Below are 16146 nucleotides of genomic sequence, written 5' to 3' on the forward strand. Positions count from 1 at the left end.
GTAAGTGAATCGAAGGTACGCTCCTTTGCTACAGACTATATATCCTATATATACTATATATCCAGACTATATATCCGTAGTTTATACATCTATAAACTACGAAACGATCCGATCCGTTCGTTCCGTTTCGTTTAAATCTTGGCGTGAAGTTTGAGATAAATGATAATTGTTTTCATTAGATTCTCATTGGTCCAATCGCTCCCGGCCGCAGAGAGATTGGACAAATGAGAGTTGGGTATAAAAAATGTCTCCCTCCTTTTGTGGTCGTTCCTACGTTGAATCGGGCCGAAGAGAGCGCGAAGCGCCCACTAAGGGTTGGGTCGCAAAGCGGCCATAGGGCGTAGCCCCCTAGTAACTTCATAATTGTTGACCCACTTATGTCGTATGTCACTTATGACGTATTTCTGTCGAACAGAGCTATGTTCATTATGACGTGAGTCCTGTTATGCATATATTCTTATGGATCCTAGGGCTCATGTCATAATTCACATCGTTCCGTTTGACAGAAATACGTCCTATTGAAACTTTTGCAGCTGTAGGCGCCTATACTGCTCTTAGAACTTCCTTCTGGGATGACTCGAGCAATGGAGGGTCTTATGTTCCGGGTGGATAAAAATTAGAGATTACGTTCAGTTGTGAAACTAAATCCGTCGCAATTCTAAAAGCCGCATACGACGTACAACTGGACGTTCATTATTTCAGTCTCTCAATCGGATTCAAGATGTAAAAACACTCTAGATCCAGAACGAAGAACCTACATCCAATAATATATATAAATTAATAATTAGCAATAGAGAGGCTCGATTGAGTAGTCTGCTAAAGCCGTTGTAGTGCGCAATTTGACTCGCGTAGGGTTTTGTTTTTCTTGTGACCGGGTAATTCAAAGTTCTCGTATAGCCAATGTACAATAAAAACGTTAATATCTCAGCTAGAAGTTGATTTCAGTAGTTTTCGTTGCGCGAACCACATTCTGCGTGAAATTTTGTTGAAGAATCATACATTAGAGTGCTTAAATTCGTAACTTGTTTAATGGCCCATTTAATCTGAAAAAGCGAACTTCGAAAACTTTCCTAACTTTTCTCATTTTCTCAGACTAAATATTTTATCGGGAGAAACGAGGCAACGTTGGATTGCGCATGCGGCGTCGAAACACAACATGGGCCTTTTAAGCCCCATTGTTCGATGCCGTAATTATCCAGACGCGAATTCGAATAATTGCGCCGAACACGGTGCGGTCGGTGTCAAACTCATATTGGCGCCTGCAAGACTGTAGGAACACTTCACGCATTGCGCCAAACAGTGCGGTCGGCTTCAAGCGCGTATTAGCGCCTACAAGACTGCATGAATACTTCTCGCATTGCATCAAATGCAATGCGAGCGTCATTTGCGATAACTATTCGACTACGGGTACAGACTCATTGCCACTGACTGGATTGAAGTCGCATCACACTGCGAAGACGACTCGACACTCAACCGCGTTCCCTTTCCTGGCTTGCGCGACGCTAGAATCGGCCCAAAACTAGCGTCATTTCTTTTGACGGTCCTTGCCCGGTTTTTACCGCAATAAAAGTGTAAATAAGTATCATAATTGCAACGCTTCGGCAACTCGGACAATGTTCAAACGATGCAGCGATTCTGAAACTTGATTCGCGTAAAATTAATTTTGGTCTAATAAAAGAAAACAGAACGAACGAAAATATCACGTCGAAATTTTTTGAGCTTTATTTCAAATCATTCAGGAAACTCGGAAACATCTAAAAAACTGTGCGTAGATCTTTTTAAAATAAAATTGATTAAAAGTAAATTATGAGTAGAGATTTGAAAAGTTGCAATCGGAGATAAGAACACTTTTCTCCGCGTGTAGGCGTCGATATTTGGTTTCATTCACGGCAGGCGTAACGAGATAACTGTTCGACCATGGGTGAAGGCATAATGCCGCTTGCCGGATGGAAGGCGCGTCACACTGCAAAGATAACTCCATTGCGTTCTATTCCCAGGTTCGCGCGACGCTAAAGCCACCGTTAAACTAGGATTATGTGTCATCATTCACGACACTCTGCTCCGGTTTTTACCATATAAGTAAAGGGGGAATATCTATCCTCATTACAACGATTCAGAAACGCATTATATTTAATTTTTTTTTCCTGCATAGAAAGAAAATAGAATGATAACGAAAATATCGCGTCCATTCCATTCATCTCCTAAATAACTTGAACGTGGTTGTTCTGCTATATTTTACGTGTAGTTTTTCTCAGAGGTTTGGAGCCACGTAACGGCTACAGGCCTCTAGTTAAGTATATTTTAGACATGGACTCCAATAGGTTTACACTATACTCCTTTAAAGATAAATTTCAACGACTCTATTCACATTTAATATACTTATTCTGGACCTCGAAGTTTTACGGAAATGTGCGGATATACCTAGTTGACTAAAAATTATCCCTGCCTAATTTTACCTTCTAAAATACGACACCGTTTCTTCGCATCTAATGCAGACCTTTGTTCCACGTCTAGAATATCGGGGGAAAAAACCATGTTAAAAAGACAGCGGCCAGAGTGAGTGCCTGAAGGCACCTACTCCACTTTCACTTTCCAATAATTAGAGAGATGACTATCAAGGTCACCCGCTAACGAGAATCCCGGTAAGGCCACCCCATGGCTCAAAGGAGGGGGTAGGAAGGGGGTGAATGGTGCTCCAGGCCGCCACTTTATCAGCCTCGGGTAGGCTTTGGTCGTTGATCGTTGCCTCTAGAATATTGTTGCCGATCGGGCCCGATAAACTGTCGCATTTCCTTGAGCGACACGACAGTTCTCGCGCGATCTGGCGGTGCCGCACTTGAATTTTGTTTACGCTTGTGATTCGTCTTTGCTTCTGGGTTGGGGGGGGGGGGGAGGGGGCTGCACGCACACGCGCGGGAAACGCACCCCGAACGATGCGCTGGCGCGGGTATTTAACCGTGTGACCTGGATTGCGGGTTGCGGGCTTCCGAGTGGGCAGGGGCAGGCTCCATGTGCCGCTGCATTTTGGGGTGGCTTCGGGGACATCCAAACGGAACTCGATTGTGTAATTCGGTTTTGGGAGGTTGCGCCTGGAAGTTTATCCATCTTCCCGCAGCAAAATGTAGAAATCCTTCGCGTTTTTACGTAGCATACGGAGAAAAAAGTAAAAAAAAAAAAGGCAATTGGAAATATTAGGATGTTGAATTAACACTAAAAAAATGTGCAACGGCCACAAGACGTTCGCCTTGACCACCCTTGCAGTTAATTTAACATCATGAAGACGGAGAATCAACAGCACGGTAGTTGTAAAATATTTTCTAAGGTGGTTGCACTTTTTTTTAAAAAAAAAAAACCCAGGATGTTAATTCAACACTTTACTTTCATTCGGTGCAACCGTGATAAAATCATTTAAACTCACCTCAAGATTGACAATATGCTGCGTTCTCGCCCGCAAAAAAGCCTGACTTTAATTATTTGTAGTGCCTAAGTTAATTATTTTAAATTTTTCATTTTTTCACAATTTTCTTGTCTCGTAAAAAGATCTAGGTTGCAAAATCAAAGTCTTTTACCACTGAGGTATTTTGTTGAATCGACTGGTTCTTCGGATTCCGCATCTCTCCCCCCCCCCTTCCTCATATAATGAAGATTTCCGTTTATAATTTGCTTTATTTCATTTTGAATCCATTTCAAAGTCCGTTTCCGCCCGTGTCCGTCACAAAAATAAAGCGGATTTTTAAGTAAGAGATGAAGCAAACAAACCAAATATGCTGGAAAATGTGGGGATAAAAGACTGTATGCGATTATTATTGTAAATTAGTACGTTTTGTTGATCTACATGAGTGTAAATTCACCCTCATGTATCGAAATAGATTTCTCCACCTAAAATATATATTTAATGCAGTTTTTACACCGAGCGAAAATAGTGATGTCAACTTTCAAGAATTGCTTCTCTGTCGTGCTAAGGAAGAACGCCGTGTGAACATTCGAGAGTTACCAAATTCTCCCTAATAAAACATGTATTTTTGAAGAAAGTTATGCGTATTTTTCCTCAAAATTTTCCGATATTTTAGAGTGAAATAGAAATAAAATTGTCAGAAAAATTGAGAGAAAAATTTTCAGAATTTGCCCAGTAAGTTCGTTGGTTTTGAAAGGAGATATGGCAACACCTGAAGACTCATGATGCGTTTTTCCTGAGCACGGCAGTACTGCAGCGTAATGACAGTTTACAGGCCTTTCTTTATTTACTCTCTGCTAATCCTGACAAATTATTAAGCACTATCTAGGGCATAACTTAATAATAGACGTATTTTAATGTACGTCCACTAATCGATGTCCAATGCGTTTAAGTAATTACCCAAGTTAGTTGACCTCGAGAGTATTAATCATAATAATCCAAGGATTAACTTCTCTCCATCGGTCTCAGAATGTGATACTGATAGACACATAGACGAGAAAACAAAGGCTGAGAGAAATAAGATGAAAGCTGATGGTAAAATGCATGCTGCTCACAGCCTTGCGTAATTTCTAACTTCCGTCGATTTTTACAGTCAGAGGCAGTGGCGCAGCGTGAATGGTGGAGTATCGATATTTCTCATTTGAAGCCATCGTAAAGAAGCGATTATATAGGTGTTCGTTGCGAACACCATGTTTATCGATCCTTTACCATAGGTTTAAAGGCAGATCAATCCATTTATCGCAAATCATGCTACGCCACTGGTCAATAGGCCCGAGACATTTCGGTTCTTGTTTCTTTACGTCTTTAATCCATGTTACACCTGTCCGTTTTTTTTTAACGATTCATTCTTATCAAACCATCGTGAATAAACAAATCGAATCGTTTGATTGGAGGGATTTTATTCGATGCTGTCGGACTTGATTGAATGTGCCACCTCAATAAAACATTTGTGATATTGCTGCAATTTTGTAAACGCATACCATATTAATAACAGAGCCAGTAAAAAAGTTTAAGAAAATTAAGGAGAAAAAGAGGAAGATGAAGATTGAAAAAAAAAATCCAATGATGATTTGAATGCCTATCCAGGTGTCATTTGAATACTTTTGCCTATTTTTTCGGTTTCCATGGGAACTTAGAGACCAAGAGAGCCGTTGATGAATAACTTAAGTACTTTTTTAAAACTTTTGACATACTTTTGCCCTCGTCCAAAACCTCTAGATCCTCTTAAAAATTACTTTATGCTATACAGGCTTCTTCTTAATATTTGGAGGATTTTGATCAACGCGGAAATAGGGTCAATCATGTGAGCAAAGTTTTTGGATTAACTTTTCTCTCTCAAAACTTGATATTTCCCTCTTGAGAGAAGTAATCTCACTCATTCGCTCGATACTTATTTCAAGTTGCTGTTAGCTATTGGAGGTGATGACAGCTCCCTTGTAGCATTGTTTACTTACTGCAAATGTAACTGCAGCCTAATCCAATCTGCATACAGCAAAGCTGTATGTTTCTTGAGGATTCATTCCAGTGGCAAAGCGTGAATGATCGAGTATCGATATTTACCCATTTAGAGCTATGGTAAAGAATCGATTTTTGAGGTGCTTATTGCGAACACCCTGTTAATCGATCCTTTCCATAGGTTTCAATGGCAGATCAATCGATATATCGCAAAGCACGCCACGCCACAGATTCATTTCCACCGTCGGACCTAGATTCGTTAAAACAATAATACCATCATTTTCGACCAATTATACGGAGGTTCTAAGTCGTTACAATCTCGCGAGAGACATGCTTGCGAGGGGTATGTTTGAAGTGATTGCTGATTGAAGGAAAAAGTTAGTTAATGGACAAAGAATTTTGAAAATTCCGGCGTATATATTTAAGTAGATAGCCTCGCCTTCATATGACAAAGTAGGCAAAACGAACTCCCTTGAGCAGTTATAGCGGTATCTAAATTATTAAACTATCACGTGCTACTGCGATTCCACACATCCACTTCTAGGTTATGGTTATCGCATTTGCCCGGAGATTTTGCATAACGAAAGGCCCAGCACTTTTCATGTTATTTTATAAGATAGAATAAGCTATTTTGGGAAAAGGATTCGTGCGGTTGCTCAAGATTGGATCTTGATTGGTTCGTAACTGAAACTTGAGTGTATTCTAAAAAGAATGACTAATTAAGGTCCAATCTGTTCGTGTATCTATGCATTGGGAAAGACATCCCTGCCAGAAAATTTTTAAAACTATAATAATGGCTCTTGTCCACTCCGCACTCTGCAGTGTTGAATATTAAACTCGTATTTTAGCAAAAAAAAAAAAAAAAAAAAAAAAAAAAAAAAAAAAAAAAAAAAAAAAAAACATTGAGAGAGAAATATAATAAAGCAGGAGCTGTTGCGGTTTTAGGTGTGACGTTTGAAAACCATAGCATTGAAGGGCAGCTGTAAAAATTTCAACTTTCCATGATGTTTGGGGCTGAAGATAGGTATTTTTCTGGGCAGAGTAACATTACATCAATATTCAATGTTGCCAAATGTTTACTTGTTATTAGACAACAGTATAGGCATTTCTATCTGAATACTTCACTGATTTCCTTTAATTACGTAGATAAATCATCGAAACTACGGATGGAAATCGTGCAGTCATACTCCCGTGAAAAATAATCGTTTTAGGTTAGTTTTACAATCATTAAATGAAATTACGTCCCTTCGTTTGGCATACGACGATTTGTTGGAATATCGTGCAATTAAACCCAAGGAGCTGCCCACAATATTTTGACGTCTATAGAGTGATTTGGATTTAAATTCCATGCAATTCCAATATTTCAACAACTTGACGCTGATTTATATTGCAGAGAATGAGATTGAAGAGGTCCTAATTTCAGTTTAGAATTCATACATACGATTTTAAAGGAGAGAAAATCATGCAGTTTGAGCGCATGGGTCATGATAAATGAATGGGTGTAAAAGATACCTGCTAGCCTCCCGATAGAGCAAAGAAACAAAGTTAGGTACCGGAATTTTAATATTCAACACGCCCATGAAATATTATAGGTTTTTGTGCGGAGGTGCAATTATAATTGAGTAACTGATTCTTAGTATACTTCGTCAGGAATAGTTGAAAACTAATTTCAATTTTTTAGATCACGATTATCGGAAAACAATTGAGAGTTACGACAGCTGGAGAAACAATCCTCCTGCTCATTGAATGTTTTTGTAAAGAAAACTTGCACAATACCTTCTTTATTGGAATGGAAGTAGACATTTCCTTGATAAAAAGTTAACTGCGCAACATCAAATCGTGTTTTCGAAAGAACATTCTCGTCATTTTTTCAGTAAAAAAATTATACTTACACTGAGGACAGAAAGACTTTACAAGACTTTTCAGTAAAAAATCTTATCAGTGCATCAATTTTTGGCCGTTGAGCAGAGTAACAGAGCTTTAAGTAAAGTTGAGGGAAGTAATGAATATAGATATCAATTAACAGCTTAGCGATACAATTAATTATGCAATTGCCACTAATTCCGGTACTTAGCGTCTTCCATATAATTCAAAGTATTGATCATGGGTTATGCTTAGTCTTAATATTACCGAGAATCTACGTGGTTCTACGAGGACCGTTGATTTCTGCCCGTGAAGAAATTGCCGAACCCCACCCAGCGTGAATCCTCGATCACATTGTGAGGCTCGGTCAACGGGAGAGAGTGAAGTCAAAAAAGGCACAATCTTCAAAACATACAATCGATACACAAAATGCATACTCGTTTTATTACTAGTGAGTGATAAGAAATAAAGGATTACCTATCATACAGAACGGTAGTCTCCTCCGCAAACAAAACAATAACAAAAAATTCTCCTACAATTGCACTAGTTTCAGGTACTTTCACTTTCGCGACATGCGGGTCGCGAGGTTACTCCGCGGCGGACGCCTTCATCGCGGCACTTATGCAATTTGCTTTCGTCACGTGCAAGGTAAACTGCATCCGATGGGTCGGAAGGGGACCACGAGGACCATTTGGGACGAGCGGGAGTTGAAAAAGCTGTGGTGCCTCAGAGAAGGCGAGCCGCGCTTGTGGGGGATGCGGCGAGCGGCCGATGCATAATAGAGCAGCTCGATTCCCGGTTCGGGCTGCGATGGCGATGGAGGTTAGCGCGCGCCACGGGTCTCCGGCCCGGAAAATCGATACGCACGGGCCGTGCGCCACGGCCGAACCGCGCCGAAACCGCGCCGCGCAGCGCCGCCCGCCAAAATTTCAAACGCCCGCTCCTGTTCCCGCTCTTCGGGGTGTCCAGATGGACGCATTTGAAAACGAAACGAGTCCATCCGCAGAAAAAGGACCGTGCGGATCTTCGATCGTTACCAGTGTTCGAAACTCACCTTTGAGTTTTAGGAGCCATGTGGCGCATCAAGCCCGATTTTTAGGCTCCATTGCACTGAAAAAAAATTCTCGGCGTTTTTACCAAGGTCCGTTGGTACCTTCACCATCTCACTTTTTTTTCACCAATTCTTGGTAATTTTACCAACACAGACTGGTAAGCTTACTTAAAACCGGTATTTTTACTGTTTTTTTTCAGGTATGAATACCACTTTTATTGGTAATCAATTGCCAGTAACTTTGCAATTTTATCTCGGTAATTCTACCACAGTCGATAAAAAATATTGGCATTTTTACCAAGGTCCAGTAAAATTACCAAGAAAGTTCGATAATTTTACCGAGATTCTCGGTAAAATTACCAATTCCATAAATGGTAATTTTACCAAGAAAAAACTGGGAACTAATAGAACCCTGAATTCTTGGTAATTTTACCCTTTTCTTAGTAAATACACCGAGATTTTTTTTTCAGTGAAGCTTCTGACCGGAACATTTTATTGAAAGAAGCCTCTGTTCTTTGTCAAATTGCCACTAATCGTCCGGAAGACTCCTAGAAACCGTATGGATGATTAAAAATCGACCGATTCTATTTCCATTGCATAAAAAGGGTATTTTTCATTTTCATGCTAGGTTATTGTTAGGCAAGGCAGCCGTAAGTGCATCTTCTGCATGCTTTCGTGGTTGCGTTTTGGACGCACAGCAAACACATTTTCAGGTTAGAAATTGGCAAAAGAGGGCGGCACTTTACTGGAAAGCACTGTTCTCATTGGCTCTCATGCATCTACGGCTGTCTTGAAAAAAATATGTGTCATTTTTTGTGCACTTACGGCTTTTACATACGTCTCGTTTTCATTAAATTAGGATGAATTTTGCTGTTTTAGCTGTCTCAGTAATTTCATCCAGAAGAGTTTAGACGAATTTTGAAGATAATTCGATTTTGAAAAATTTGCACTTACGGCTCTCTTCGCTATCACGGCAGAGATGGACGCAATTGAAAACGAAACGAGTCCATCCGCAGAAAAAGGACCGTGAGGATCTTCAATCGTTACCAGTGCTCGAAACTCACCTTTGAGTTTTAGGAGCCATGTAGCGCATCAAGCCCAATTTTTAGGGGGGTGCCATTGAAGATTTTTTAGGGGCCAAATTGACTTTTTGCCTATACTATACGGCGTATTTAGTGAAAAGTTAGACGCAAGATGTTATCGTAACAGAACTAGTAAGTAGCTGTAACTTGGGGAAGACAAGATCACTAAGAATGAAATTGTGAAGAATAGAAAAAGCAGACTTTCACTTGTAGTGCTGAAAATTCTGAGTTTTTTCAATTCAAATAAATTTGTTCTTCTTTCTTTATGTGACTTCCTGTGAAAATCCAGATTTTTCGGGGGCAATATTTGGGGGCCACGTTGGCGCAGAGCCTTCATTTTTTAGGCGCTATGAACGATTGGGGGGGGGGGGGTGTGTGTTCACGGCCGCATTGATACTACTAAACGCTTCTTTTTTTTAATACTTTTTTTTTGCATATGTCTAAAATTTAATGAATTTCATGTTTATTTGGACCAAGTTAATTAAATAAGAACCTAACTCACATTAAATTGAAAGTGATTAAGAGGTTTGAAGTTTTATTCCTCCATAAGACTCTATGTAAAAATAAACTTTAATCCCTCTTTTCATAAACTAATTTTTTTTCGACTTTTCGGCAGGAGAAAATATAAACGACTAGGTACAGGAACTCAAAAACATTCTTAACCCATTTTTTTCGAAAATGTGGTTCCTTTCCGATAAATTAGGTTTCGAGAAACCTAAACACGATGATACCCTTGGCTCATAAATTAAACAATTATTGGAGGAGGTAACAAAAAATGATTTAACCCGCTTTTATACGCGTGTTTAAATGGAAAATGTATCCATATGCCGTCTAGGTTCAAGTTTAAGGCTTTACATGATGCACTCCAAGAGATATTTTTCAGGGGCCCAAGTAGTACAGTGCAACGAAAATATTGAAATTAAATTGCAATTTGATCACCATAAAATTGTAATTTTTTAAACATTAAATTGCAATATTTTTACATGATTTAGTCGATTTAGTCAATTTATGCCGATTTTAAACAATCAACATAATGAGCTTAGTGTGTCAGAAAGATATCCAATATGAAATGCAATGAGAAGTTGCAACTTATTTCAATTTTACTGCGATAAGTTTCAATAATTTGGGCCCCTTCATATAGGAGCTAGGCAACTTACACAACACTTAGTGGAATTGCAATATTTTTATTATGCAATTGCTACTTATTACAATTTGTGCTGCTTGGGGACGGGCACTCCTCCAAGAAATATGCTGTATATTTATAAAGCGCGATCTGAAATTGTTTGAGAATAAAATCCGATAATTTTGTTGCTTCCAGAAACAAAAATGAACGACCGCATTGTATTTATTTTTCTGGAGTGAATACGAGAGAAAGGGAACATTCGGTGGTCTTGGATTCGAGAAGTTTGAAGAGGGTAAGTTAAGATTCTTAAGGATCCTCAATTATTAGACAGCAATCTCATTCCCGACCTGAATTCATTTCTGTGAATCTTGAGAGAACTGTGAGGCATTTAGGTCAGGATTCTCGATAAGTAGGGGACGAGAGGTGAATAGAATATAAACTTTCTTTGTTGTGATTAAGGCCTCAGAGGAGTTCAGATAATACGATTGACAAAAAACAATCAATCCGTCTTATTTCCACGAAATAAAAATGGAAAAATAACTCATTAAAGCACCGGAAAAAACTTGGCTTCTAAGTGGATCGTGTTACTTATTTATAAAATCATCAGGTATTTTTGAACATTATCAAGTATTTATATTATACAACTTGAGTTCTAGGATTAATAAAAAGTTTGTAATGAGCTCACACACTACATTACGTTATAAAATGCACGAAAAAAAATGAAATTGATGATTTAAAAATTCTCTAGTTAACAAAAGTGGCCGGTATGTTTCGATGTCGATTTTGCAACAAAAAATTCTAAATTAGGTAACCACCCCCGTCGTGAAATTAGCTTTCCATATTGTAAAATGTACATTTGAAACATGTCGGACATATTGTTTAACAATTTAATTGTTAAATCAGCAATCCACTTTTTTCCGTGTGTCATGGATTAATTGGACCGCGTTTAACAGAAAGGAACCAAGCCACATCGGGATCGAACCGAGAAAAAGAGGTTTAAAGTTTGGCTCCTGCATAAGACTCAATGTAAAAGATAAACTTCAAGTTCAATTTCTACAAAATTTGCTCCAACAAAAACTTTGAATTTTTGGCGATAGATAGTAGAGCAACGGTTGAGTTCAAAACCATTCATAACTCAATTTTTTCCAAAATGTGGGTTGGTTCCTTTCTGCTTAACTCAGTCCAATTCTAAGATTCTTTTTTTTTTTCAGCGAGTTGTTTTTTGTAGTTTCACGGCTTTAGCGGCCCAATTAGGCAACGATGCGTCAGGTAAGACGAACTTTCGGCAGGTAGGCCGACGAGAAAGGGCGGAGAGGGGAAGGGGGTGATGACAAAAGTTGTTATTGGATTACGCGAGTCTCGCTGGATGCCGAGGGCCGACAAAAAGGAAAGGGTGGATTGGGTTTCCGCGTGTCCTACCCTTGGCTCGCGACGTGCATCCTGTGGCTCAACCAGTGGCGCGGCGTGGATGATCGTTCATCGATTCTTTCTCATTTGAAGATATGATAAAAGATCGATTAGTGGACGTTCGTTACGAGCACCCTGACTATCGATCATTTTCCATACGTTTAAATAGCGGATCAATCGATACATCGCAAAGCACGCCAGGAGAGTGGGATCCACCTTCAAACCCGGCTCGTTTCTATCGCCTCTCCCTCTTTACATACCTTCATGCCGACCGGAAACTCCTCAAACGGGGGTCAGTCTAGGCCAATTTCGGTTATCCTTCATTGAAGCGTTTATTTCAAAAAGGAGCCAAAATATTGAAAAAAGACTCATGGTAAGACATCATATCTAGATGCATCACATTGATTATAAAATATATTAATAAAACAAATTATAAATAAGTCAAATTTTTAAAATTTAAAAAAATCTTAACAATAAAAATTTAAATTTCCGTTAAAAACTAGGATTAGATACCCTATTTTTTAGAATTAATATAATTAAAGTAGTGAAAGAAAATCTTCAAACTTAAAAAATTTGGCGGTAGCTTAACCTAACTAGAGGAATCTGCTCTGTAATTGACAATCCACAATCTGTTAAATTTTATCTAACAATATTTATAAATCGCTGTTAATTATAAATTTAAAAATAGTATTTGAGAGCTGTTTAAACTCATAAAATCAAGTCAACACATACTTTTTTAAAAATGAAGTAACATTTTTGGCGCGTAGAAAATGCTTTTAATACATGATTCAGTTCCTGGAAAAAAACCCGGAGTCCGCCTCCTTTCCAACCGGATTCTTGTAGATCAGTTGGGGCCATTTTTGGTCATCTCAACCAAATGGTTTATTTCAAGAAGAAGCCAACTCCGGGAAAGAACAGAAAAATCTAGTTTAGCCGGAAATGTTTGCATGTCACCTGCTTTTCGGAGTGTAAAAGCATCTTTCCTTAAAAAACTCAGAAGCCAAATTCTTGACTCAAGTTTACTAAAAAAGAGGAGGAAAAACACCTCGCGGTGATTTTACTAAGGTGACTTGGTCTTCGAATATCTCTCATTATATATACGCAAATCGGTGGATGGTCGCAAATTTCCCGATGACAAAGAAAATTTTGATGATGGACGCGGAAATAGTACACATTTTCAACGTAGACTACGCAAATTGCGGGGTTTGCTTTACGAATTTTACAGTACTAAACGTAGCTTGTACGGTTTTGCACGTGAAATGGTTTCTCATTGAGCTGTATTTCTTGCGCGTCCAACAGACTTGTTTTGTTGAATGTACTTCGGATTCGATTTCTCACAGCCTGCACTGCTTGAGAGCTCAATTTGATGGTAAAATCTCATTCATTTGCTTTTACTTCAGGGGTAATCGGATAATCTAAAATCAATCATTGGCGTGGCGTGCTTTGCGATATATCTGTCGAAGGCTAGTGGTCAAAGCAGGCATTTTGTCAAATCCCTGGGCAAATAATCAAGTTTTCTTGCTTAGATTGAAATTTTGATTTTTTACCTTAATTTTAGACAAAATAATTCGTTGCTCCTGTAAGGAAGAATTCTCTGTAAAAATATGGATTATACACTAGTATTTTAAACGATTTTAAGATCCTGAATGCACGTATATTATGAAATTTTCAGCAGTGGCGTGGCGTGCATGATCGATTATCGATATTTCCCCATTTGAATCTGTGGTAAGGAATTGATTATTACGGTGTTCGCTGCGAGCACCCTGTTAATCGATCCTTTTCCATAGGTTTAAATCACAGATCAATCGATATATCGCGAAGCACGCCACGCCACTGATTTTCAGCACATCATGAAACATAGAATTTTTAAATTTCTGACATTTAAATGTACTGAAGGCATGCAAAAAGGAAGGAAGAAGGAGTTCGCAGATTGGAAGATTTATTCCCCCCCAAAATATTGAAAATTCGTAAACTCTTTGCCATAAATTTACAAAATTCCGTAAGCTGTCAAAATTGAATAAAATGCTTGATTTGAGTAATTGCCTTGGACATACGTTTGATATGCCATTTAAAACCGTGAAAAAGGATCGATAAACAGGGTGTTTGCCAGGCCCGCCACATCCCATCTCGGGCCCTGGTACCAGTTTTCTGGCCCGGGCCCCTAGTACAGGTGGGGGTCGGGGGGGGGGGGCCCTCCCCCGGGAAATTTTTGAACCTAAATCTATTTGGACGCATTTTGAAGCTCTTGTGATGGAGATTTTCCATCAATTTCTGCAGAATAATTACGCCCTTTTTTACTTTCAGCACCAAATACTTTCGAATTGTTGCATTCAAAACATCTATAAAATTGTTTTTGAGGGGGGCAGATGATACTTTTCAATTCTAGGGGGAGCCGGGCCCCCCTGGACTCCCCTTTCGTACGTCTATGGCAAGGGAGCTGAGCCATTGAAGTCGAGGATGCCCAGACAGGAGCCTCCTAGCATCCGACAACGGCAGAAAATGAAACGCAGTTACTATAAATATCATTCTACATATACTCAAACTCTTGAAAATAGATAGAAATCTCTAAGAAAGTAAGAACAATTTTACAGTGCGTTGGCGTGTTTTTGAAACTTTATTCACCTTTTCCGGAATTTTTAGGGTAAATTTTTCACTTTTCCTTACGAGACAAGGGTTACACATGAATTCATAGTGGTTTGTCACCTGCGTCACGGGCCCCTCCAGGGCCCGGGCCCCGGTACCAAGGACCCAGTATCCCCCCCTTGTGGCGGGCCTGGTGTTTGCAACGGACACCTTAATAATCGATTCTTTACCACAGCTTTAAATGGGGACACATCAATTTTCGATCATTCCACTGAAATCCATCCCAAAAACTGGATGGCAACGCACGAGAGCTTTGTTTGAGACTCGAGCCATTTCAAAGGCTTCCACTTCACGCGTTCGATTTCGGGTCTCCATCCCCTCCCCCCGTCGGCCTGTGCCGCGGTCTTGACCTTCTCCACCCCCGCCCACGATAGCCCTGCCCCCTCCCCCAGCCCCCTCCTCCCCCACCTCACGCTCCTTTGTACTGCACACTTGCAGGGTACCGAATAAACTCAGATCCGCGTTAAATAAACGTAAATAGAGTAAACAAAAACCCCAAGATTCCACGCTCGACTCTGTTGTCAAATGGTGGAAAAGAAGGGTAGATTTCTTTCTAGGCTCATTCGGAGTCGTATTTATTGCTATTTCTTAAATAACTCCCTTCCACGTTTACATTAGTTACATGGTTTACATGGTTTACATGGTTTACATGGTTTACATGGTTCACATGGTTCACATGGTTGTAACCGTTGTTGGAGACCATCAAACTCGGGTCACCTAGCCAGGAATCGAACCCGGGCCCTCCTGATCATAGAATAGGCGCTACAACTAACATACTACAGAAAGCCGACATTTAATGTTTATTGAGTCGCATTTTAAATTTTAAGGGATGCCTGATAGAAAATCTCACCAGAAAACCGATGGAACCAATTTTGAGCCCTAAAGTTTGTATACATGCGGAATTATAAGCGTTTAAAGTTTCCAAATTTTGTCCGACCTCTCCTTTTGGCTCGATTCACCGTGCGGCGCTGAGTCCACGCCACACCATTCGACGTCAATTCTGGCTGGCTTTAGAATTTAGAATGGATAATTTGTCGCTCCTCTGACATAAGAGCTTATCTCGATTTCCGCATGAGCCGAAAGGAGCATAAAGTTATACGGAGAGCAGGGCTCAAAGGGAAATTAAGATACGCCCCTATGTCAGAGGAGCGACGAATTGACCACGAGGAGCCATCCGCGTCCAACAACTTTGAGGTGACATAACAATACGATTTTTAATTAAGTTATATCGCCCCATAAAAAACCGAAAAGAAAAAGAAAGCTTCATTATGAAATTGGCCCCAAAGTAGCGATCACACGCATAACAATTCGATCTCCACACAAATGAGCGCTTTAAAAATTCAAAAAACCTGCACTCTGCCCTATTAACCCATGAGCGGTGATTTTTTTGTTAAACGAATTTTTGAGTGTGTTCTGAACCTGACGGGCATCAGTGGCGGGAGCCTTGAATTTTATTCAATTCAAAATATCAACTCACTTCTGAATCTAAATATGGTGCAGTTCTCTCTTTTTTAATGACTGGCTTGGTGGTATTCAAAAAACGTCCCAAGCTCAGACGAATGAATGC

General features: G+C 39.6%; 1 protein-coding gene across 2 annotated transcripts in view; it reads right to left on the reverse strand.

Moving 5' to 3' along the window:
- The window catches only part of lin-28 (protein lin-28 homolog), a 50026-nt gene that overhangs the window by 18745 nt on the left and 15135 nt on the right, over positions 1 to 16146 (reverse strand). The window contains exon 1 of one of the 2 annotated variants that reach the window (XM_072303115.1): positions 7751 to 8157. The exons of the other annotated variant lie outside the window; for it this stretch is intronic. Within the exon in view, the coding sequence (XP_072159216.1) occupies positions 7751 to 7757 (7 nt within the window). The 5' untranslated portion in view covers positions 7758 to 8157. Of the gene's footprint in view, positions 1 to 7750; positions 8158 to 16146 lie in introns of those variants that run through there. 2 annotated transcript variants of the gene reach the window in all.

The sequence above is a fragment of the Bemisia tabaci genome, chromosome 8, assembly GCF_918797505.1.
Source record: "Bemisia tabaci chromosome 8, PGI_BMITA_v3".
Taxonomy (NCBI): Eukaryota; Metazoa; Arthropoda; class Insecta; order Hemiptera; family Aleyrodidae; genus Bemisia; species Bemisia tabaci.